The sequence below is a fragment of the Choristoneura fumiferana genome, chromosome 13 (assembly GCF_025370935.1).
Source record: "Choristoneura fumiferana chromosome 13, NRCan_CFum_1, whole genome shotgun sequence".
NCBI classification, from domain to species: Eukaryota; Metazoa; Arthropoda; class Insecta; order Lepidoptera; family Tortricidae; genus Choristoneura; species Choristoneura fumiferana.
Window position 1 is genome coordinate 1,365,996 of NC_133484.1, and position 20,386 is coordinate 1,386,381.

General features: G+C 37.8%; 1 protein-coding gene and 1 long non-coding RNA gene across 2 annotated transcripts in view; both read right to left on the reverse strand.

Moving 5' to 3' along the window:
- Window positions 1–20,386, reverse strand: part of LOC141434557 (neuropeptide SIFamide receptor-like) — a 116,844-nt gene that overhangs the window by 83,371 nt on the left and 13,087 nt on the right. Inside the window, exon 3 of the mRNA XM_074096987.1 lies at window positions 15,374–15,473. Within this exon, the coding sequence (XP_073953088.1) occupies window positions 15,374–15,473 (100 nt within the window). The remainder of the gene's footprint in view (window positions 1–15,373; window positions 15,474–20,386) is intronic.
- On the reverse strand, window positions 1,798–3,396 carry LOC141434344 (uncharacterized). The gene is made up of 3 exons (XR_012452042.1): window positions 3,100–3,396; window positions 2,834–2,965; window positions 1,798–2,236 (listed from the first exon to the last, which is right to left on the reverse strand). It is a non-coding gene; the product is annotated as an uncharacterized lncRNA (long non-coding RNA).

Below are 20,386 nucleotides of genomic sequence, written 5' to 3' on the forward strand. Positions count from 1 at the left end.
GGTTGTCCAGCAACGTCAATGATGTGATGATGACATGCGAGGGTTTTAGTTGCAACAAGGTAGCCTGCATTTACGACACAGTTTACGAGCAAGTGTGATGAAAATAATATTTCTGTACTATGTTAAAAATATTATCTTGTTAAAAGCGTCACTGGGCGAATGTCATTAGCGTCCCCCATTTTTAATAAATAGCACAACGGAAAGACAAGTCACAAGAATTTTAATCACGCTAAATTCAACATCGGTATTGTCCTAAATTTTCATAAGTTTAAAATTCAATTTTGAAAGTGTATGAAATTTAAAATTTGCATGTGTTCGATACAGCACCATCTATAGTTCATCTGCTGAACCACGCTGAACTAAAAGCTTGCTAATTAATAGAAAATGATCGATGCCCGTTGACAACCATGCACCTCATTAGTTAAAAAATAAAACACAAAATATGGTGGCGCATCAATATAAAAAAGGTTTTAAGTTTGTTTGTCACTCTGTTCCAATGCAATCGGCTTCGAAGTAAAAATTCCAAAAAAACTCCAACCGATCTCTCATTTTGGGCACCCAATTTTACAGCATGTCAAAATAATTTTCGCTTAGGTACATCTTTAAAACAGATTCCATGTTTCTATGATTTATTAATAAAAATACCTTTACAGTTAAACTAACAAAACCATCTGCTGACATTATTTTAATGTAAAAAGTAAGTATTACAATTTTAAATTTGTTGTATCTTGCTATCACATTTTGTTTTTCAAAAACAGTAGCATCTTATCTGATTTCAACAAAAACGTGCCCCTCGATACCGTAACGCTTCAACCTTGGATGTCAATTCAGCTGCTACGGCACACCATCCATCTCAAAAACGTGACCAATTCCCATACCATGGCCTCCTATCACCCTAAAAATTACAAACGATGTATCATGCAAATCTCAGGGGGCCGCTTACCATAATACGCCTGCAATTTCCCGGGCGACAAATCTCGGTCGAGACCTTGACGTAGTTAGACATGTTATGTTTATGACTATCTGCATAATCGCTTGTAATGACTAAGATGTTTCGGTTAATTTTATTTACTTCTGTTAAAGATGTTATAGTTTATACGGGTTATAAATCGTCATTATCTTTGATGATGTAATAACCTAATGACTATTATTAACTGTTATTATCTTAACACTGTTCATAGATTGTTATGTTTTGGTGGTTTTGATTTGATTTGTTATTTTTATGCTTCGTTTGTTTCTTTATTTAATTATTGGCCATAGAAATTTTGTTGGGTCAAACTTAAGAGTATTTTTTTAACGAGGCTTTAGTACACCAAAATGTGACTATGTTCAGCGTCATGTTAAGAGAGTTAATTAAAGCAACCTTGTGAAATTGTTTCGATATTAACAATTTTTATTATTCACTATTAAAATCAATATAAGTAATATAATCGAATACAGACTGTAGCAGACTCCATATATTATTGCCTTATTTTTTACTTGATTATAGGAAATATTTTCTATGAGAACAAATTTTCTTTCACTTTTCCATAATATGCATTGAAATAATTAATTCAGCTCATTAAATACACTGTTTTAATTGTTCATCAGTTTCTTTATAAATCATAATATACTATTAAGTTGCTGTTTATAGAAATAAGCATTAATAAATTCAAAACTCGGTTTCCGCACGCGTTGAAGTAGTGACATCTCTGGAAACGCGGTGTCATCAGGTTATTGTTTAAAAAAAAACTTTGATCACGCTGCATACAAGTGTAGTTATAAAGTAAAGTAGGAAGTTTAGCTATTTGACTATAGATGGCATTATTACTGAGCTGAGACCGTGACTGTGGTGACCTCTAGTGAGGAGCGGTGCGTGTGTGTCAAGTTATGGGTTATCGGGCTATATTCGGAGAGGTTCCACTACTCACTAGTAGATGGCGCTATTTTTCTAATTTAATGAAACCATCTGAGATTAATTAAAGGTAATTTTATTCTTCTTTTGTAGTTTTACAGGCAAAAGCAACTAAAACCAAGCCTAATAGGACTATTGGTTTGATTTACTAGCAAAGCGTACATAAGTAACTTAAAATATTTACAAAAATGCGTAGGCTAAGAAACTCTTCTAAGGCTTCCCATGTTTTCCTGAAAATCCCATTAAATCCTTTCTCCAATCCTGATATCCTTCCATTTCCTGTTCCTCGTGCTGCCGTAGGCAATTTTGATTGTAAAATCCATAGGAAAGCACTGAAGTGTCCTGAAATAGAAATTTATTTGAAATCGCTCTAATGATATCCTGGATATAGCATTCTTGTTAAAAATACAAGTTAGATCTGAGTACTTTTACTTCAATCTCATCTAAATAGTGACTCTGATACAGAATAAATAGGTTTAGTCCGGATCAAACACTCAAATGATTCAAAACTAGTCATCTTTCAGTTTGAGAATTTTAACCCGAGGGCTGAAATTTTGTAAAGGCTAATATTAATAATTGTTTGGTATTTGTAATCAAAATCTTTATAAATTCCATCCCTCCTGACTTAGTACAGTATGTCTATACGATAAATACCCAAATAAACCCTATAGATTTTGATCAGATAACAAAGTGAAATTTTCAGGAGTGTCAAATTTTGCAGGTTGAATAGACTTTATGATTAAGCTTCGATCCATGTTTTCATTATAAATCTGTTCTTTCTGCTGTCCATATACTATAATTAAACATAAATTACCTCATACAATTGACCAAATAAATCGCTATTAACGTTTGAAAATTTCCTTACTATGGAATATTTTGCCTAAGACATTTTCACTATTAGATTTATCTATAAGTATGAAATTCTTATTAAGTTCTTACCTAAAAACGTCGTGAACAATTATAGGAGTAAAAATGTGTCGTTCCAATTGGAATTTCTTAACATCCCATAGTAGTGTGGAAAACTAACCTATCAATGGAAACGCTTTTGGTCCATAATTTCTTGGATTTTATCTGAAACATAAAAATAATCTTAGTACATAATAGAGGCTACTATTTTACACAAGGAAAATACACTTTACCAGGAAAACAGCTTTTCTTTTAGGAAATAATCATAGCAAAACGGTTCGAATAAAGCATAGACTTACCTCTGTCTTGATGTGTCATTTTTCCACCGTTGAAAGGGTTTTGCACTAAACTAATACTTGATTTTGGTAGTTTAGGAGTTTAACTAGCAATTTCAATAATTATAATTGCATTTTGTTTAGTATTTGATATCAAATTCTAGTTAGACTTTCGAGTATCATTTACTTGACAACAGCTGGTTCGAGCTGTCTGAGATACGGTTTTAGTAAACATTAATGCGCCTAAGAGCTAGTCCGTTTAGAAATTTCATGTATTTTTCAACTAAAATTCAATACTTAATTATTATCATAAATAATTTAAATTCAAATTATGTAATATTTTATTTGTATGATGTTTTCTAACTTGAAAATTTTACAGCCAATAAGGAACGTGAGATTTATAAATAGCCAATCGGAGACCGAATATAGGCTTGACGAGAAGAAGTCTATTAGAAATTACCATTGAAATAATTTTTACCACTTTTTAGGGTAACGGTTCATATTTCTACAGGCTTTTCTTTGACTTGCTCTGTTTATGTATTTATTCATTTATTTGTTTGTTTGTTTAGATGTCTGTTTGTTTGGATCGAATCTTGGGAGCTGGGTTTGGCTAGCTTCCGACGCAGGTTTGATTGACTTTGGGTTTGGCGTACTTGTGTGGGATTGGTGACTGCACTGTGGTCTGAGATGCAGCGGTTTTAAGAGTATCAACGAGCACAGTCAACAAAATAACAAAAATCACAAATTGTACTAAAAATACGAAATGAAGATTTTTCGACTAACTACAGGAATAATTGTCTTGTCAAGTCAATTGGGAAAGCAGTTGATTCTCTTAGCAAGTTGATATTTTGCACTGGGCAAACGTGGGGGCTGGAGCCCGGGCCTTCGCGTTCTGAAAGGAGGCCGGAGCCCAGCGGTGGGACGTGTATCAGTTTGCATGATGATGATGATGAATTTGTTCAGTGTTGGAGTTTGCAATTTGTTGATGGCAATACAGGAGGAGTAGTAGGGAGGTGTAAGTAAGATATGTTTGAGAACCCCGTTTCCGGGAAGAATGGAAGTTTCTAGAAGCCTCGAGGTTATAAAAAGCGATGCGCGAGCGGGCTCGCTCACTTTTACTTTTCCTTCTTCGGCTCTCGGCGCGTAAGCAGAAACTCTGCCCGTCATCAGGTATGTGGCTTCAGGTTTTGTCAAATCTCCCATTTTGTGAGTTTCTTGTTTAATTCTTATTGGAAAATAGCAATGAGATGCTGTTGGTTTCCTAGCAGTATTTCTCGTTATTTTCTGTAGTTTGCTTGTTTAATTATCCCTGTAATCGTCGGTTGTTGGGCGTGTCCCGGCACGTGGCCGCAGTGGTCTCTGGGTGCCTGCAGTGTGGGTCCTGGTTGAGGATGTGGCGCCCTATTCAGATCGCGACTGAAGCTGGGTGCTTGTTGCATTTTCTTCCAAGGATTCGCGTTGTCGGTATTCGGACTATGTAGCGTGCTAGCGTGGCGTGTCTGGATATGCTTCACGACTGCCTTTGGGTTAAAGAAAGTTCTAGAACGTAGATTCATTCCTAGAATTGCTCACAAATTGGGCGTGGCTCCTATTGTTTTTGATACAAATGGGACTGCCGTGGTTGGCACTATCTGAAGGCTGCTTCAACCTCCGTGCCAAACCGCTAGGCAGGGTTGAGATTCTCTCGCGAAGTGTAGAATTAGGCAGGTCCATATAGTTTGATCTAGATTTCCGCGATTAATTACTATTGGTGCGAAATAGGGTGTGTAATTTAGCTAGGAGCGTGATGCGTGTTGTGTGTAGTGAAAATAGGCATTTTGTGATGTGTTTGTGTAGCGTTGTGAATACCAGGTGGGATTGTTTATTTACCTTATCAGGTAAATAAGAGGTAAGTGAGCATGCTTTTGTATGGTTAGGGAGTATGTCAGATTTGGGAGAAGTTTTTGGTTCCATCCTACCTCAATTCTGTCTGTCAGAAGGTCCTTTTTCTTATTAGATTATAGAAGTCCGTGTTAAAAGTCATATTGGAACCGAGAACTTTCTTAAATCAGACTATACTGCATTAGGGCGTGAGAACCGTAGGAAAATCTTTAGGGAAACCTAGGGACCATTTGTTTAATCTTACCTTTTGTGTGTTTTATATGTGGGAATGCACTGCGAATGCGTTTTCTGATCATAATTTTGCTTCATTGTATGGATGGGATAGTGTCTATCACGAGAATTACTATCTACATCTCTCACAAGTATAACATTAATAGACCTAAATGAGCTAAGAATTATTTGCCTCGAGAATGACATAACCCATTCAGACAATTATTTTATATCCTGTGATATGTTTTGCTCTATTATTACTTATATTATATGGTATCTATGCATTATATCACACCATATACCTACACTCACTTCACACTGTAACTTGTTAGTTATTTATTGTGTAGCTCTGAATGGATTAGAATCGGCTTATACAGCATTCTATGAACTTTCAGAGTGAGGTAATTGTGAGAACTGTAGTCTCTGTAGACTAATATTGCGCAGTATTGGGTTACAGAGATGAGGTAATGCGGAGCTGCCTTAATTTCATAATAATTAGAATCCATAGTCTTATCTGGGTGCTTATTGTCCAGTAAGCGATCATAACTCATCAGTGTTTTATTTTAGGGCTCCATTGGGCTATTACCTGGCCCAACTAGAGTCTGAATTTCGTCATGTTCGAGGTTGGCTCTAATAGCTTACTTTGGGCGTGTCGGGTTCTTACTGATTAGGTGGAAGGCTTGTGAACGGTAATCCTAGTGATTGCTTGTCACCGGCTATTTCACCCGTATTTGTAGTCTATTAGTGAAGGCAGATTGGAGAATGAATAATGGTTTATTACACTTGAGCTGAGTTAGGCTGACCGGCCATCAGTAAAACCTGTGTAATTTAACATTTTCAAGCTCTAAGCTGAAGTCATCACTAAGAGATGGTGCTTGATTGGGCCTCCCTCTGGGACCCCAATAGCGTAATAGCTCTTAACTTAAAAGCTTGCTTTGTGATGTCAGAGAATCTCAGATTGGATCTGGATTCCCTGTTATGACAAGGTGAGATCTGTCCTCTTGTGTTTCAACCATATTATGACCATTTATTGGACTAATATGTACACCTATGATCTATGACTACTTGCTTTGTGAAATTGGGGAAGCTCCAGGTAAGGTACTGGTTATCTGAGTAAATGAGTCTTATGCAATGCAATGCTTATCATTTATCTCTTGGCAATTCCTTTTGTCTATCATAACCCTACCGCTCCTCGTGAGTAACCTGATTCATAATGATATTAAACTTTTTATGTGTTCAGGCATTGTAGCTGAACTCTACATCCAATTTTACTAAAATGCTTATTCATGTGTTTGTGTACTGTGTATGTATACACGGATATTCACAGCACACTATACAAATCTGTGGTGGTATGGTGTCATGTCATCCACAACTTTTATATCTAATTTCCTCACTTTGAATAATTGGGTTGGCTGTGGGTTGCATTTCAAAGTAGTCATGACATTGTTGATACTTACATTGGTAAGCGGAGATGCTTGATGAAAAGATTTGTCTTCCTTATGGCTCCATATTGTTTGAGTGTGGACACTTACTTCAGGGTTGATATGTTATTATATCACCACAACCTTACTTCTTGTTCAGGGCGACTGGGATGGTTGTGGGCCGCATTCCAAAGTAGCTGTGTCATTGTTGATACTTACATTAGTAAGCGGAGATGCTCAGTGAAAAGTGGCTTGCCGTCTCAACCCCCCGACTGTTCTGGGCAAAACCATACACTTGTCATGTCTGTTTACAGCTTGGCATTATCACAAAACTTTGTAATTCACTGGTTTTGATCTTTTTAGACATCCCAGTGGTTACACAACTAAAACTGTGTATATTGCACAGATATGCAACATATGAATCAAGCATTGGTTGGATTGGATGTGTTTCCTTCCACCTTTTTACTATTTATGGAATTGGGTTTACTCATTCCATCTAACCTGTCCTCTTTTGAGTTGACTAGCACCGCAGTTAGTGCAGTAAATGTAAATCATACTCCGGGTTATTTTACCAATCGCAGGCGAGTGCTGGAGGGGGGCAGGGGGACGGAGGCGGCCCCCCGGGCCTCCGTGGAGGCCCGTTAATTTCTTTCAGTCAACTCTTATCCTTTCCCGACCCTTTACACACTCTACTTACTTACTCACCCATATTACACTCTATTTTCCATATTACACTCTATTTTCACACTATACTAGTTATATGTATTGAATTCCAAGTATCTCTAGCTTTAAATAACTTAATTTAGACACATTTATTGCGCCCTGATAGATATCTTGCTTATTACAGACATACCACATAAAAGATCATTGGGATTACTGAAACAAAAAAGTACACAACGTAGGATCCTAACTGTTAGACGATCACAACTTATTATGGCCAATTTAATTAATATTTTCCTTTAACATAATGTATTATTATCTTATATTATAATAAAGGAAAATTCTCTCCATTTAAAAAGGAAAGAGAGAGGCGGGTTTCCTCTCTCCCTCTCTACCATCCATCCACACTGCTCTGCTGCGTAGGCCCCATTCCGTTACAAGACCCCAGTCAATAGTAGAGGTACTTTTGATGAGTTTCGATATTAAGATGACTTTCTGCCAAATTGTTCACGACTTTCTTCTTGCCAATGATTGTCCGTCCAAAATCACTAGTAGTTTATAGAGCCTTTTGTAACCTAATTACAGATTCAACGTTTTGATTAAAAATTACGGGTAGACTACAAATTTCAATAAAAGCTTTCACTGTTATAAAAATAAGCCTTAGATATTTTTGGGATATTTGCCATACAAACATAACCCTATTTCCTTACTCTTATCTATACTAGAGCGTGCGATGTCAAGACAAATGGGATGCCCTTGACTACTAAGATTGCTCCTTTGTCCCGGGGTATGTTAATTACTATTTGAATTTGCGAACCACGGTAACGGCATAACAGTTCACCGCTTAAAGAGCTTTATGCTGTTTCAACTGTGTTACGTGGATGATTGCTTGATACAAATCAAGGTTTTTTTATTGTTTTCAGATTATCATCTATGCTTTTATCCGTCTCATCATCATCATCCCAGCCTATATACGTCCCACTGCAGGGCACAGGCCTCCCCTCAGAATGAGAGGGCTTGGGCAGTAGTTCCCACGCTGGCCCAGTGCGGATTGGGAACTTCACACACACCATTGAATTGCTTCGCAGGTTTGTGCAGGTTTCCTCACGATGTTTTCCTTCACCGTAAAGCTCGTGATAAATTTCTAATGTAATTCCGCACATGAATTTCGATAAACTCAGAGGTGCGAGCCGGGGTTTGAACCCACGATCCTCTGCTTGAGAGGCCATAGGTCAAACCACTCGGCCACCACGGCTTCCAGTTATCACCTACTTTCTACAATAATAATATTTACTACGGTTAATAATACGGGTAATTTTTATGGTTTACTGATCTATAATAATATTTTTACCGTTTAAGTTTTTAAACTCTAATTTGAAACTCTTTCAGCGGTCGGATTAACTTTAATAAAAATGAGTTTTACGCGTAACTTTCTTAAATTCTGAAAAATAAAACTTTAATAAAAATTACATTCAAAGAAAACAGCGTACTTCGCAAAAAATCTTCCAAACCACACCCTTGGTCCTCATTTCCTGCGACTTAATTGTTTACGTGAAGGGAATCAAGACCGGACTCCGACAAGTACAATAACTTGCCGTGGAGGACGTGACCAGAGTGTAGTAGTTTATACCATTGGTCCTATGGGTTTAGTATGTGGGGATTTGTTTGAATGGAGTGGTGATCCGTGTTGGCGTTAAATCAGGGTTGACAATCCTAATATACTTCCAGCTAATATTGTTAACGTAAAAGTTATTGCGTCGACTTGTACGCTTAAAATGGTTTAAGATAGAGAGAGTACAGTACACCTACTCAATACACAGAAAAAACTCTAGAAGTAAAAAATAAATAGTAAATAAAATGTTGGGGCAGGCCGCAACGCTGCTTTTCAGTAGTTTTTAAGGGATTTGTAGGTACTATGACACTATAGATATTGAATCTCCGAGGTCAGTAGTACGAGGAAGTTCGCGTACTAAGATTGGTGTTGTCACTAGTGTATCATCTTCATAATTACGCAAACTTGACCGAACAACATACTAGCGAAAAACTCGCCGAGCCGAGTACATGAACTTGCTCGGACGTTTGTCTGGTGTAGCTCGCGAATGAGTGATTCAAAAGAACTATATCTGTTGCTGTATATAGCTCACTAACTCTTTTCGAATTCAAATGTGTCAATGAAGTGCTTACATACATACGTACGACGCAAGAAGATAGGAATTCAATTATAATTGAGTAATGTCATGGAATTTTAATCCAACTGCCAGATTTTATGGTTTACGTGAACAAAACCACGGGTAAAAGCTAGCATAAAGTAAAGGGATACCATTATGCTGATAATAAAAAATAAACTGGAATTCTCGAATTGAAATGTTAGAGGACATCAGAAGTCCTCGAAAGTTGTAAAACTTTGACCATTAGATGAATGTTATTAATTTGTATTGAATCGATCTGTTTGTTCGGGATTTTGCTTTGGGATTGATGTTAAGTATATTTAAGTTAGTTTCAGGGAGGCTACCGTATCGTACCGTCCCTCTCACTCTCGTATTTGTTTGTTAGGCTTAATTCGTAGGTTGCTCACCCGCATGTGTGTTCATGTTATGTTGCTCTGAAGATAAACTCTGGTTGAGTTCGAAACGCGTCAGCGTAGTGTGGAAGTGGTGATAGTTGGGTTTGCGTGATTTATGTTTGTTCTTTTAGTGTTGAGGTGGAGAAACTGCGTGAACACACATTTGTTGCATAGACGTTGGTATCGTAAGCGCGCGGATGAGTGAAGTGACTGTTAAATAGTTCATTGATATAGAGGTATTGAAAATTGGCTGGAAAAGTGTGAGACAGACAGACAAATACTTGTAGGTACTCTTCTGCAGTGAAAGGCTTTATTCAGTGAAGGTGGAATTTGAACACTGGTTCTTACATATGGTGTTTTGGATGGATAATACAATACAGCTGAATTTTAGTAAGTACGAAGGTCGCAATGTCACTGAGTGCTGATTTGGAGTCCTTGGTCCCACGGCCGCATATTTGAGGTGAAATAATTATTATGCGTCACGTAGCTACACCAGGGGAAATAGCTGAGCGCCGAAATCGCATCATTATTATCACTAAGTGAAGAGCTGTAGCGTTTTACGTCAAAGATCCAAGAAACTTGCCTTACTTGACTTAAGATCCTATGTCCCCTATAAAGAGGAGATGATCTTTTCCGGATGATGATGATGATGATGATGATGATGATGATGATGATGATGATGATGAAACCAGTCCGTTGACCTGGTTGGACGGTAAGTATTTTTTTAATCAATAATCAGTCTAGTTGGTTGTTTAGTAATATGATTTTTTACTACTAGACGACCAACTTTGTCTCTATGCAGGCGATATGGCGCTCTTTCTCCTTCTAATCTTGAATCCAAACCTTTCTAATTGTGTTATAAGTAAATTATTTTTCCATTGGATTACAGGCATTGTCCAGCATTCATGTATAAATTAGATAACATAATAGTCCAATACTGTATTGGTAGTGGAATATTTAGAACCTACCTCATGAGACTCTCTTACTGAAATCCCGAGGAAACTTCAGGAACTTTCAAATGTTGTAAATTATTCAATTGGATGAATATAAAAATATATATTTGATTTAATATCTACATACAGGCATCAAACCATAAATCGGTAATTTCTCCGTTAATATTCGGGGCTACTACAAAATTCAAAAATCAAAGTTCGTATAGTACCGTCCCTCTCACGTTCGAATTTCGCACTTCGTAGTAAAGAGCCTGTGGCGTTTGGTACGAAGTTTTCACAATAGAGATGGGTAAATCCGGATCTGAAGATTCAAAAGAGTCAGATCCTCAATCGGATCCGAATCCCTTAATGACTCCTTTCAAATCTTATCGACTCCGGAGTTACTAACTCCGACCAAGTCCGGCCGGATCGAGCGTCTCGTGATCGCCGTCACACTCACTCGCTCCACTTCCACTCTCGGCTCGGATCGGATCGGATCGGATCTTATTACGTTTGGTCGGACGCTGAGTGAGCCGGTACCTACGTCTGTACTCGGACGGACTTCTCGCTCGGTTATATTGGAATTAAAACACAATATAATATGACCGGGGCGGGCGACGCATATTTAACACTGTTTTCAAGCTTCAAAGAATCAAACAGAAAACTAGAAGATACTTAAAGTAGCTCATAGTTCTTTAAAAAATACACAATTTAAATAGAATTTTTCAACATTAAAAGGACGAAACGAATCATTACTTCAGTTCAGTACATTGACCTTGATACCTACCGAACCGAGCCGGGCCGCATCGGCCATAGATAAATTAATAATCGCTCGAAAGAACCGGAGTCAATAAAGGAGTCAAATTCAATAAGCGGATTCGGTACCGACACCGGAGCTGGATCTAGTGAGTCAGATCACTTCGCGGAGTTGAGATTACCCATGTCTATTTCACAACACAGGCCAGTTATACCCTAATCAGTCTAAGGTATAAAAGGAAAGGGCCCGGTACTTCGTACTGAACGCGAACTAATGTATTTATAATACGCTCAGTAACTAAGTGTTGTGTGTTAAAGAAATGTGTCAAAAATTAAATAAACATAAACTGTAATCACTTTTGAACCAAAATACAAAATCTTGCAACTCACCGCCGTATTGTGCAGGTATGACTTTGTACGATTTTGAAGAACAGCACACTCACCGGGGTTCAGCTGAAAACCAGCGCTGCAGCTCTGGTTACAGGGCTACGGCGCATGCTGAGCTGAGTCCTTTTGGCATCACACTACAGCACAATGTCTCTTATTTTTCTCTCTTCTCCTATTTATGTTTTTACTGTGTTCTTGTTGTGATGTAGTGTGTTTTTGTTGTCAATAAATGTTGTGAGTTTGAGTTTGAATCAATACGCTCTATTCATCTATGTCTAGAGGGTGGAGGCACGTTGTATATGAAACTAGTAATCAGTAATCAGTAATCAGTAACTTTATTTGCTAGAACATAGGTGTAGGTACAATAGTGGATGGTGGTATTTTACATTTTGGTCGCTATGTCTTACCAGCAAATGCAGGTGTACAAATAGTGTTTACCTTTTGCCTTGGGCCCCAACATAAACGAGGGGCGTCTGAAATTTGCAAGACATTTGAGACGCTTCAGCAAGCCACGCCAACGTTTCCTGAAACGTGACCTTGGGTATCACATCCTGGCTTCACAGGCTCCAAACTACGCTGCAAACTGGGGACTGGGCAATTACGCATTTCCGTTGATATCATGTAACTGTTTAATTACGTTTATTCAAAAGGTTTCTTTTGAATAATAAACGTTTTGAAAATGCTTCCAGTCAGCAAACATTACAAAAGGGAAACCAATTTGAAAGGAAACGCCGTGTTTTGTATTATTGTTCGCACTATAATAAGTCGCGATTCCTATAGCTACATTCCAAATTGAATAAAGACGTAAAAAATAACGTACTTACCAATTTAGTTATATCTTGTTTGAACATGGAACTACATGAGACTCACTCATCCATACTAATATTATAAATGCAAAAGTGTGTGCGTGTGCGTGTTTGTATGTTTGTCAGTCTTTCTCGTAGAAACGGAGCGACGGATCGACGTGATTTTTGGCATAAAGATAGTTTATGGGCCAGAGTGACATAGGTAGGACATAGGCTACTTTTTATCCCGGAAAAATGCACAGTTCCCGAGGAAACAGCGCGCGATAACCGAATTCCACGCGGGCGAAGCCGCGGGCAAAAGCTAGTATTTAATAAACCCGGATTTACTCACGTCTTCAATCGAGTTTAGCTCGATATGATCCGGGCTGATTCGTAGCCGTATATAGGCGGATGTTTCAAACCGCGCACTGCACGCCACCTCTCTGCTCCTAGAGGAACGCTACGAGTTAGCCCGAAACATGTCCAGCTAAACTCGGTTTAAGGCGTGACTCTTTTTTTTTTATTCGACTAGATGGCAAACGAGCAAGTGGGTCTCCTGATGGTAAGAGATCACCACCGCCCATAAACATCTGCAACACCAGGGGTATTGCAGATGCGTTGCCAACCTAGAGGCCTAAGATGGGATACCTCTAGTGCCAGTAATTTCACCGGCTGTCTTACTCTCCACGCCGAAACACAACAGTGCAAGCACTGCTGCTTCACGGCAGGATTAGCGAGCAAGATGGTGGTAGCAATCCGGGCGGACCTTGCACAAGGTCCTACCACCTGCAAACCTACTCTGGTTTATTTCATTTAATATTAGATAAGTATATATCATGTTTATTACAAGAGCGCAAATTACGGCTGATCCGAGTGGTAGAAACGCCTGAATTCCCGCCTCTCCAAAAAATGTATGAAGGATCGGAACCCTAATTTGCGAGGACCTTGACGTCCCGCTTGCACCCAAAAGGTGTGGCAATCGATCACAATTTTTAAATTAATCCCAGTCCGGGCAAATTTCGGCACGCGAGGCCGCGGCCGGTATGCGAAGGATGTCCAATTGTCAACAAGCACCAATAGGTATATTATAATAGCACTACCAGGTCAAGGAGGGATCCGGGGCGCATTTCCGATGCGACCTTGGTCTTTTTCGGGACAATACGAGTCGGCACAATCGCACAATTCCGCACAATGACGGCGGAAGGTATGCTGCAGTTAGGATTGCGGCCTTTGAGAAAGGTGTCCCAATTGCCAGCTGGGAGGGTTTAGTTGGTGTGGCGACTATAAAAGAGGGTAGTTCTGTTTTCCTTTTTAACGATAAAGCTGGGATGCCTGTAGATCGCACGTTTTCGTGTATTATGATTTTTCGGATGACAACTCCAAACTTTGCAGGAAAGTGGTTGGATTAAAAAAAAGTGAGAGATTAGTTTTGTGATTCTTTTTGTGATGTCGGAGGGGAGTTGCTATGTTAGTATTTTGTTGTCTAGTAACAAACAAGATTAGATTTTAAGACTTGTGCTTACACTACAAGTAATTGTCTGAATAAATCACTCGATAGAAAAGAATCTAGTTTCATTTTACGTGCAAGTTGCTAGCACGGTTGTATCATACCTTAATTGTAGTTGCACAAAAATGTGTGAAGCTTGTAGGCAAGTGTATCCTTCTCTACAGTTTGTGTATTACGATGACAGCGCGAATCCCTGTCCTAATTAATAGGACAATTTCGCCAGTGTCAAGGTAAACTCTCTTTGAGAGGGACGTTGTACGGTGATTGTAGTTTTTGCAACTTGATAGTAAAATTCCAGAATCCACGTGGAGACAACTTGCGCATTAAAAAATGCCAGAAACGAGAGCAATAAAGAATTTTGTGATCACTGTTCACTGTTAAGGTTAATCGCCGCATAAAACACTATCAAAATTATACTTCAGCTAGCGAAAGAAACAGAAATAGCAAAATTAGACATTGTCTACATACGCCATGTTCGAATGCTACAAATCGAATCTCAATTAGTAAAGTTAATAGTAACTTTAAATGACATTATGAGTAATTAAAAGAAATAAAGTGAAAAGAGTTAAATAAGTTAGAAAAATAATATCAGTTGTAGCGCTGTCTAGCGAGTAAAAACACCATGACAGATAATAGTATAAAAACCATTACCGACGCATTATTACAATTGAAGAAAACGATTTAGATCTATAATCTATTTCGAAAATCGAACGTAGATACGCTTCAGATACCTCACTAGGCTTATTCATAACTATCTATCGCTTATAAATCACACACATGAATGGAATTATAAATAGGCAGTTAAATATGTGACGCCGTGCTATATATAGCAATATAAGGACCAATTAAGTATTCTATTTGTAGTGGTATTCGATATACCTACTGCCTTTTTTCTGTTTAATGTTGGAAAATGCTGAGCTAAGTCGACCTGAAACGAAACTCAACCTATGGAAGTGGTTAGCTATGATGTACGCGCGCAAAGAAGTGTACCCGGATGACTCACGTCTTAAATCTCTTAGCTCGACATGTTTCGGGCTAGTTCGTAGCTAGGCAGTGCGCATTTTGCATCAGCCGTGTCACGTTGGTCGTAGAGGGCTACGGATTAGCCCGAAACATGTCCAACCAAACTCGATTTAAGGCGTGAGTTACACATGTTTATTAAATTGTATTAAGTACATCTTTAATAGGGGACTAACCTGTCTAGAGACACAGCGACCAGGCTGTAGACTGAGGCAGCGACGGATAGACCCTGCACGTATGGGACGGTCTTGCACATCAGCCAACCAAGCACCCACGCTGCAAACACACGAGTAAATTAAAAAAAATCTAACAACTGGGGCAATCGCATAATACATGGGTTATCATAATTATCTAGAATTTATAGGAATCAAATTTACAGACAACAAGTCTTTATTTTACAAAAGATGGTAATTATCGCGATTTATAATTTTAATGGAATCTCCCAATAACGTACTGGTAAAATTAAGATAACTGCGCCTGTGCGCAATGTACGAGCAAAGTTACAACAATATGTAAAAAAAAGGGAGGCATTTTACTGAAAATGCTTAAAGCTTCGGTTGAACCTTAATTCGTCATCAACAATTGGGATGTCCCAATTTTTGACAACATATAATAAATCGAAAACCATTTGGAGAAATAGGCTTTGTGAAGCGTTTTCAGAAATCAGATTCCAAAAATGTAAACTGAATTAAATAAACAAAATTTAAGTAATGACCCTCATTTGACCCCTGCAGTGTCTCGTCACAAAGGCAGTTATAAAGCAGGTCTACACTTAAGCAAATTGACAGTTTGAAATTTTGTTGTCCTACTTTTAATAACATAGAGTGACAAAGATAGAACTTTAATCACATGATGCGCACCCGGCCTTAAACAGTTGTCATTTACCGTAAAGTTCGAAATGTATATGAGTATTTCCTATGTATTTTTACAAATTAAATTATTAAATTACTAGGTTACAATTAAATACAAAAGAATTTAAATATTGGATTTTAATAAAAAAATATCTATTTACTATCACACCATTAAATAAACAGGAATAATCGAAGCTAAAAGAAGAGAGATAAATAAAACTATTTGTCACGGTTCATCTAGGACTCTAAGCCGTGCTTGAATTATTGTCAAATGTAAAGCCAGAGATTATGTTATGTGTGAGCTGAATTTTCTAGGCAATGGAACGTGGCTGTCTCACTGTGACGTCATCCAGCGTATTTCGTAAAAAAAAATATAAAAAATTAAATACTCATCCAAATTCAAAATCAATGAAAAAGGTATCTTCAAATATCCTATTCTTTCCAAAATGAAATAAAAACTATGGTTATTTTTTTTGGTGCATCCCAATTAGTACTTTTCTCACTCGTGAAATAATATGTATTTTCGCGCGATTTGTCGTGGATGAGTAAAGTAATTGTTTATACAGGGTGGTACCAAATAATGATGCTTTATTTAAACAGGTGATAGTGTTGCTTAAACTGAACCACTTTTTAAAGAAAGAAAGAAAATACAATGACAAACAAGACACAACAATAGTATTAAGTACAAATAGACAACACGAAGAAACATTGCAGAATCGACACTGGCTCAGCATAATGCTGAAGCGTTAATAATAAACACCCCAGCGCTGATTTCACTGTTTTTCAAGAACATAGGTCAAAAAACGAAAGTTCAGACTCCAATACAAATTTTTCCCACTCAAATTTCAAAGTGAAAGTCAAAATATGTTTATTCAATTTATGCTATGATGAGCACGTATGAATGTCAAAAACTCTACCACCGGTTCGGAAAACTCTGTTGAGAAGAACCCGACAAGAAACTAAACTATCTATTTAAAAAAAAACAGATCTACAATGTTTTTAATGAATTACATGACAAATTAACAGTCCGTCATTTTGTATCCTTTACTACCATTTAAGGTGGTCCAACTTCTTGATCTCCATCCAATCCAATCAAGATCTGATAATATTCTTTCCGAATAAAAATATTGCCTTCAAATTAGACGCGTACTCGCGAATTCTCATTTATTCTACTGTAAACAAAGTGTGCGAGAAGTTCCCAATCCGCACTGATTCTGCATGAGAACTACAGCCCGAGCCCTTTCTTTCTGAGAGGGAAGCCTGTGCTGTCCTGTGTGGATTGGATTATGATGAGAAAAAAAGCAATATATACAGTTTTGCTTATTTTATAATGCAAATCAAAAGTGTATCGGAGTTCCTGCAAATTGATTGTAGGTAAATAAATCCCTTCCAAAACTAATCAATCAATTATTCATTACTAAAAACAGGATAGCATCATTACAGAGGCGCGCAACAGTTGGTTCAGGTCACTGAATCAATATTTACTCGCCGCCCTGCACTGGAAACTAGGGCAGGTCACTGGCCTACCTGCCTTCAGCCTTGCAATCTACCTTCTCTCTCCCTCTCACACAAACCACAACTTCCCTCCCTTTCCGATGGCCTTGCCCCACCACGACGCATTACAATAAAGTCGGAAATGACAGCGCGCTACCAATTAATTTTGTATCGTAAATTGTACGCCGTAGGTTTTGTATTTGTTTCTAAGGCGGAATGCAACGGTTTTGGCTGTATCGATTTAACTTAGGCTAATAATGGAACTGATTTGGTTTTAATGGCAGGTGATTTGGAATTATTTTTATAACCTATATTATTTAGCCTTGACCTGTTCTCGGTTAAATAAACTCGGTTAAACATTATAAAAACAATGCTACCACCTTACAAACTTGAAGAGCGATGGCAACAGTCATGGACAGGAAACAGTAATGCATTTTTTAACCCAAATTTTAAGAAACGGACACTATTTTTTAAACTTAAGTAAATATTAAATAACACTAATGTTCATTATGACTGGTGACCATAACTATTTCATGATTGATTATCCTTGCTGTCCATTACTGGGTACTACTGTGCTTAACATGTCCATGATTGGTGCCGTCACTATAAAAGTCGTGACTGATTGAATGACAAACACAGCACAGCCTTAGTTAGTACTGAAGCCAAAGACTTGACGCTTAGTAGACATTGTTTACTCCAGTCATATACCTTAAAGATCACAGTGACAACGAAGGGATTTTCCGAAATTCCAACGGGACAGAGCGCTAGATTGTTTTTTATTCCTCCATGACAGCAAAGCTATTATTATTGTTCTAATGTCGTCAACAAAACGTGATTCTTTCTTCATTAAAATAATATACTGCAGTATTTAAGTGTAAAATTTTGTTTACTATTAATTTAACGCCACACAACTCTTTAAGGAATTAAAAAATTATGTAAAGATTAAAAAAAACATACTTTCAATTTTCTGAATAAAAAGCGAACATATAAAATATATGTAGATAAATATAAATGCATATCTACAGCAGCGTAGCAGGAGATTAAATGACAGTAGCCAATCTCGTCAGTCAATAAGTTTAGGTTTAAGGTTTATGTTTTACGAGAATGAAAGCAAAACAGTAGATTACTGCCCGTTCCTAAAATCGTTGCACTTTATCTCAATTCCCAACAGTTTCAACTGGTGTGGGCAGAAACTATTCCGGCACTAAATAATGCAGTCCCGAAAACCAGGAACCGAGTCCTTGAAGCTACCCTGTTATCCAGAAATACATATTATCGACGCCCTCTCCATATTATTTACTGCTTTTCAGCCGTTTGAGCTGGCCACCCGAGGAATTTATAGGGGTTTTTGCAGTGTTGCCAGAATTTACATTGTTCCCCGCAATTTATGGGGGTTTGTTTGTACATCTGGCAAGTTTTAATGGTTTAAGTGAAAATAGGTTGAAAGACAAAATGTTTTTTAATTTTGTAGGTTTTTTGTAAACTAGTTATTATCCATAAATTTGACTGGGTCCTGTCTATATTAATATTATTACAGAGGAGTTCATCATCATCATAATCACCCGTAAGACTGTTGAATATATACTCTTAGGCCTCCCCCATAGACCTCCAGTTGCTTTGGAGGAAAGTGGCCTGCGTCCACCGTGAACCCGCGGCTTTAACGAGGTCATCCGTCAATGTGTTGGACGTCCTACGCTGCGCTTGCCGATCCGGAATCATCTGTTTTCCGAGACAGAGAAGTAGTTCATAAGGCTCCGCCCGCGTGGTATTCGGTTATCGCGCGCTGTTCCCTCAGGAACTGTGCATTTTTCCGGATAAAAAGTAGCCTATGTCACTTTCAGGCCCATAAACTATCTCCATGCCAAAAATCATGTCGATCCGTCGCTCCGTTACGGCGTGAAAGATGGACAAACACACAAACATACAAACACACTTTCGCATTTATAATATTATAGTATAGTATAGTATGGATAAAAAAACAATATTCTTGTCTGCACCATAAGTGGAACCTCTATCCGAAATAACAGTTTACTAGAATATAAATAGATAGAAGAATACGGTTAATATAATACTACTGAACTTATTATATCCAAACGTTCGGGTAGGGACTTGATGAATCAGTCAGATAGGGTTGATTTCTTTATAAAATAATTTGAGGATCAATTTGAGTGTTCTTTATGGATTTGAAATAAACTTGATACTCGCTTACATCACAATAATAGTCGTGTTTTCTAGAAAAACTTCTCTAACAGACGGAATTCTACATTCTTCATAACACAAACGTCAAAAGCAGCCGTAATACGATATTATTCACCGATACCATAATAATAAACGTTCTGCTGAACTCATAGAAAGCCGGCCCAAACTTTCGTAAACATAATAATGTTGGTAATTTTATTCTATTTAACATAAACCGACTATCGAGATGCTTTTCGGAAAACTTTATTGTGTGGGAAATTAAGTTTTGGTGACATTTAGTAGGTTTCTTGCGTAATACGCTTCAGAAATACAAAGGTTACATCATACGCTTATAGAATAACAAGACTGATTGACTCAGAAATAAATTCACAGCCTATTCATTTAAGCTAGACGAATCTACTCGTAATTGGAAGACGTATTCTTTGAGGATCATAAAGTGCACTAAGGAGGTATTTTTACCCGCTAAGCTGAAGGCGACTTATGTTTTTCGTGTGTATGATGTATATCTGTATGTGTTTTTGTTTGGTCCTCTCTGGAGCTGGAACTTCTGGACGGTTTTCAACGTATCGTATGTGGTATCTTTAAGCTGGGTACTGACCAACGTTACGAGGTGAAATGTACATTCGCATCGAGCATGTTACGCAT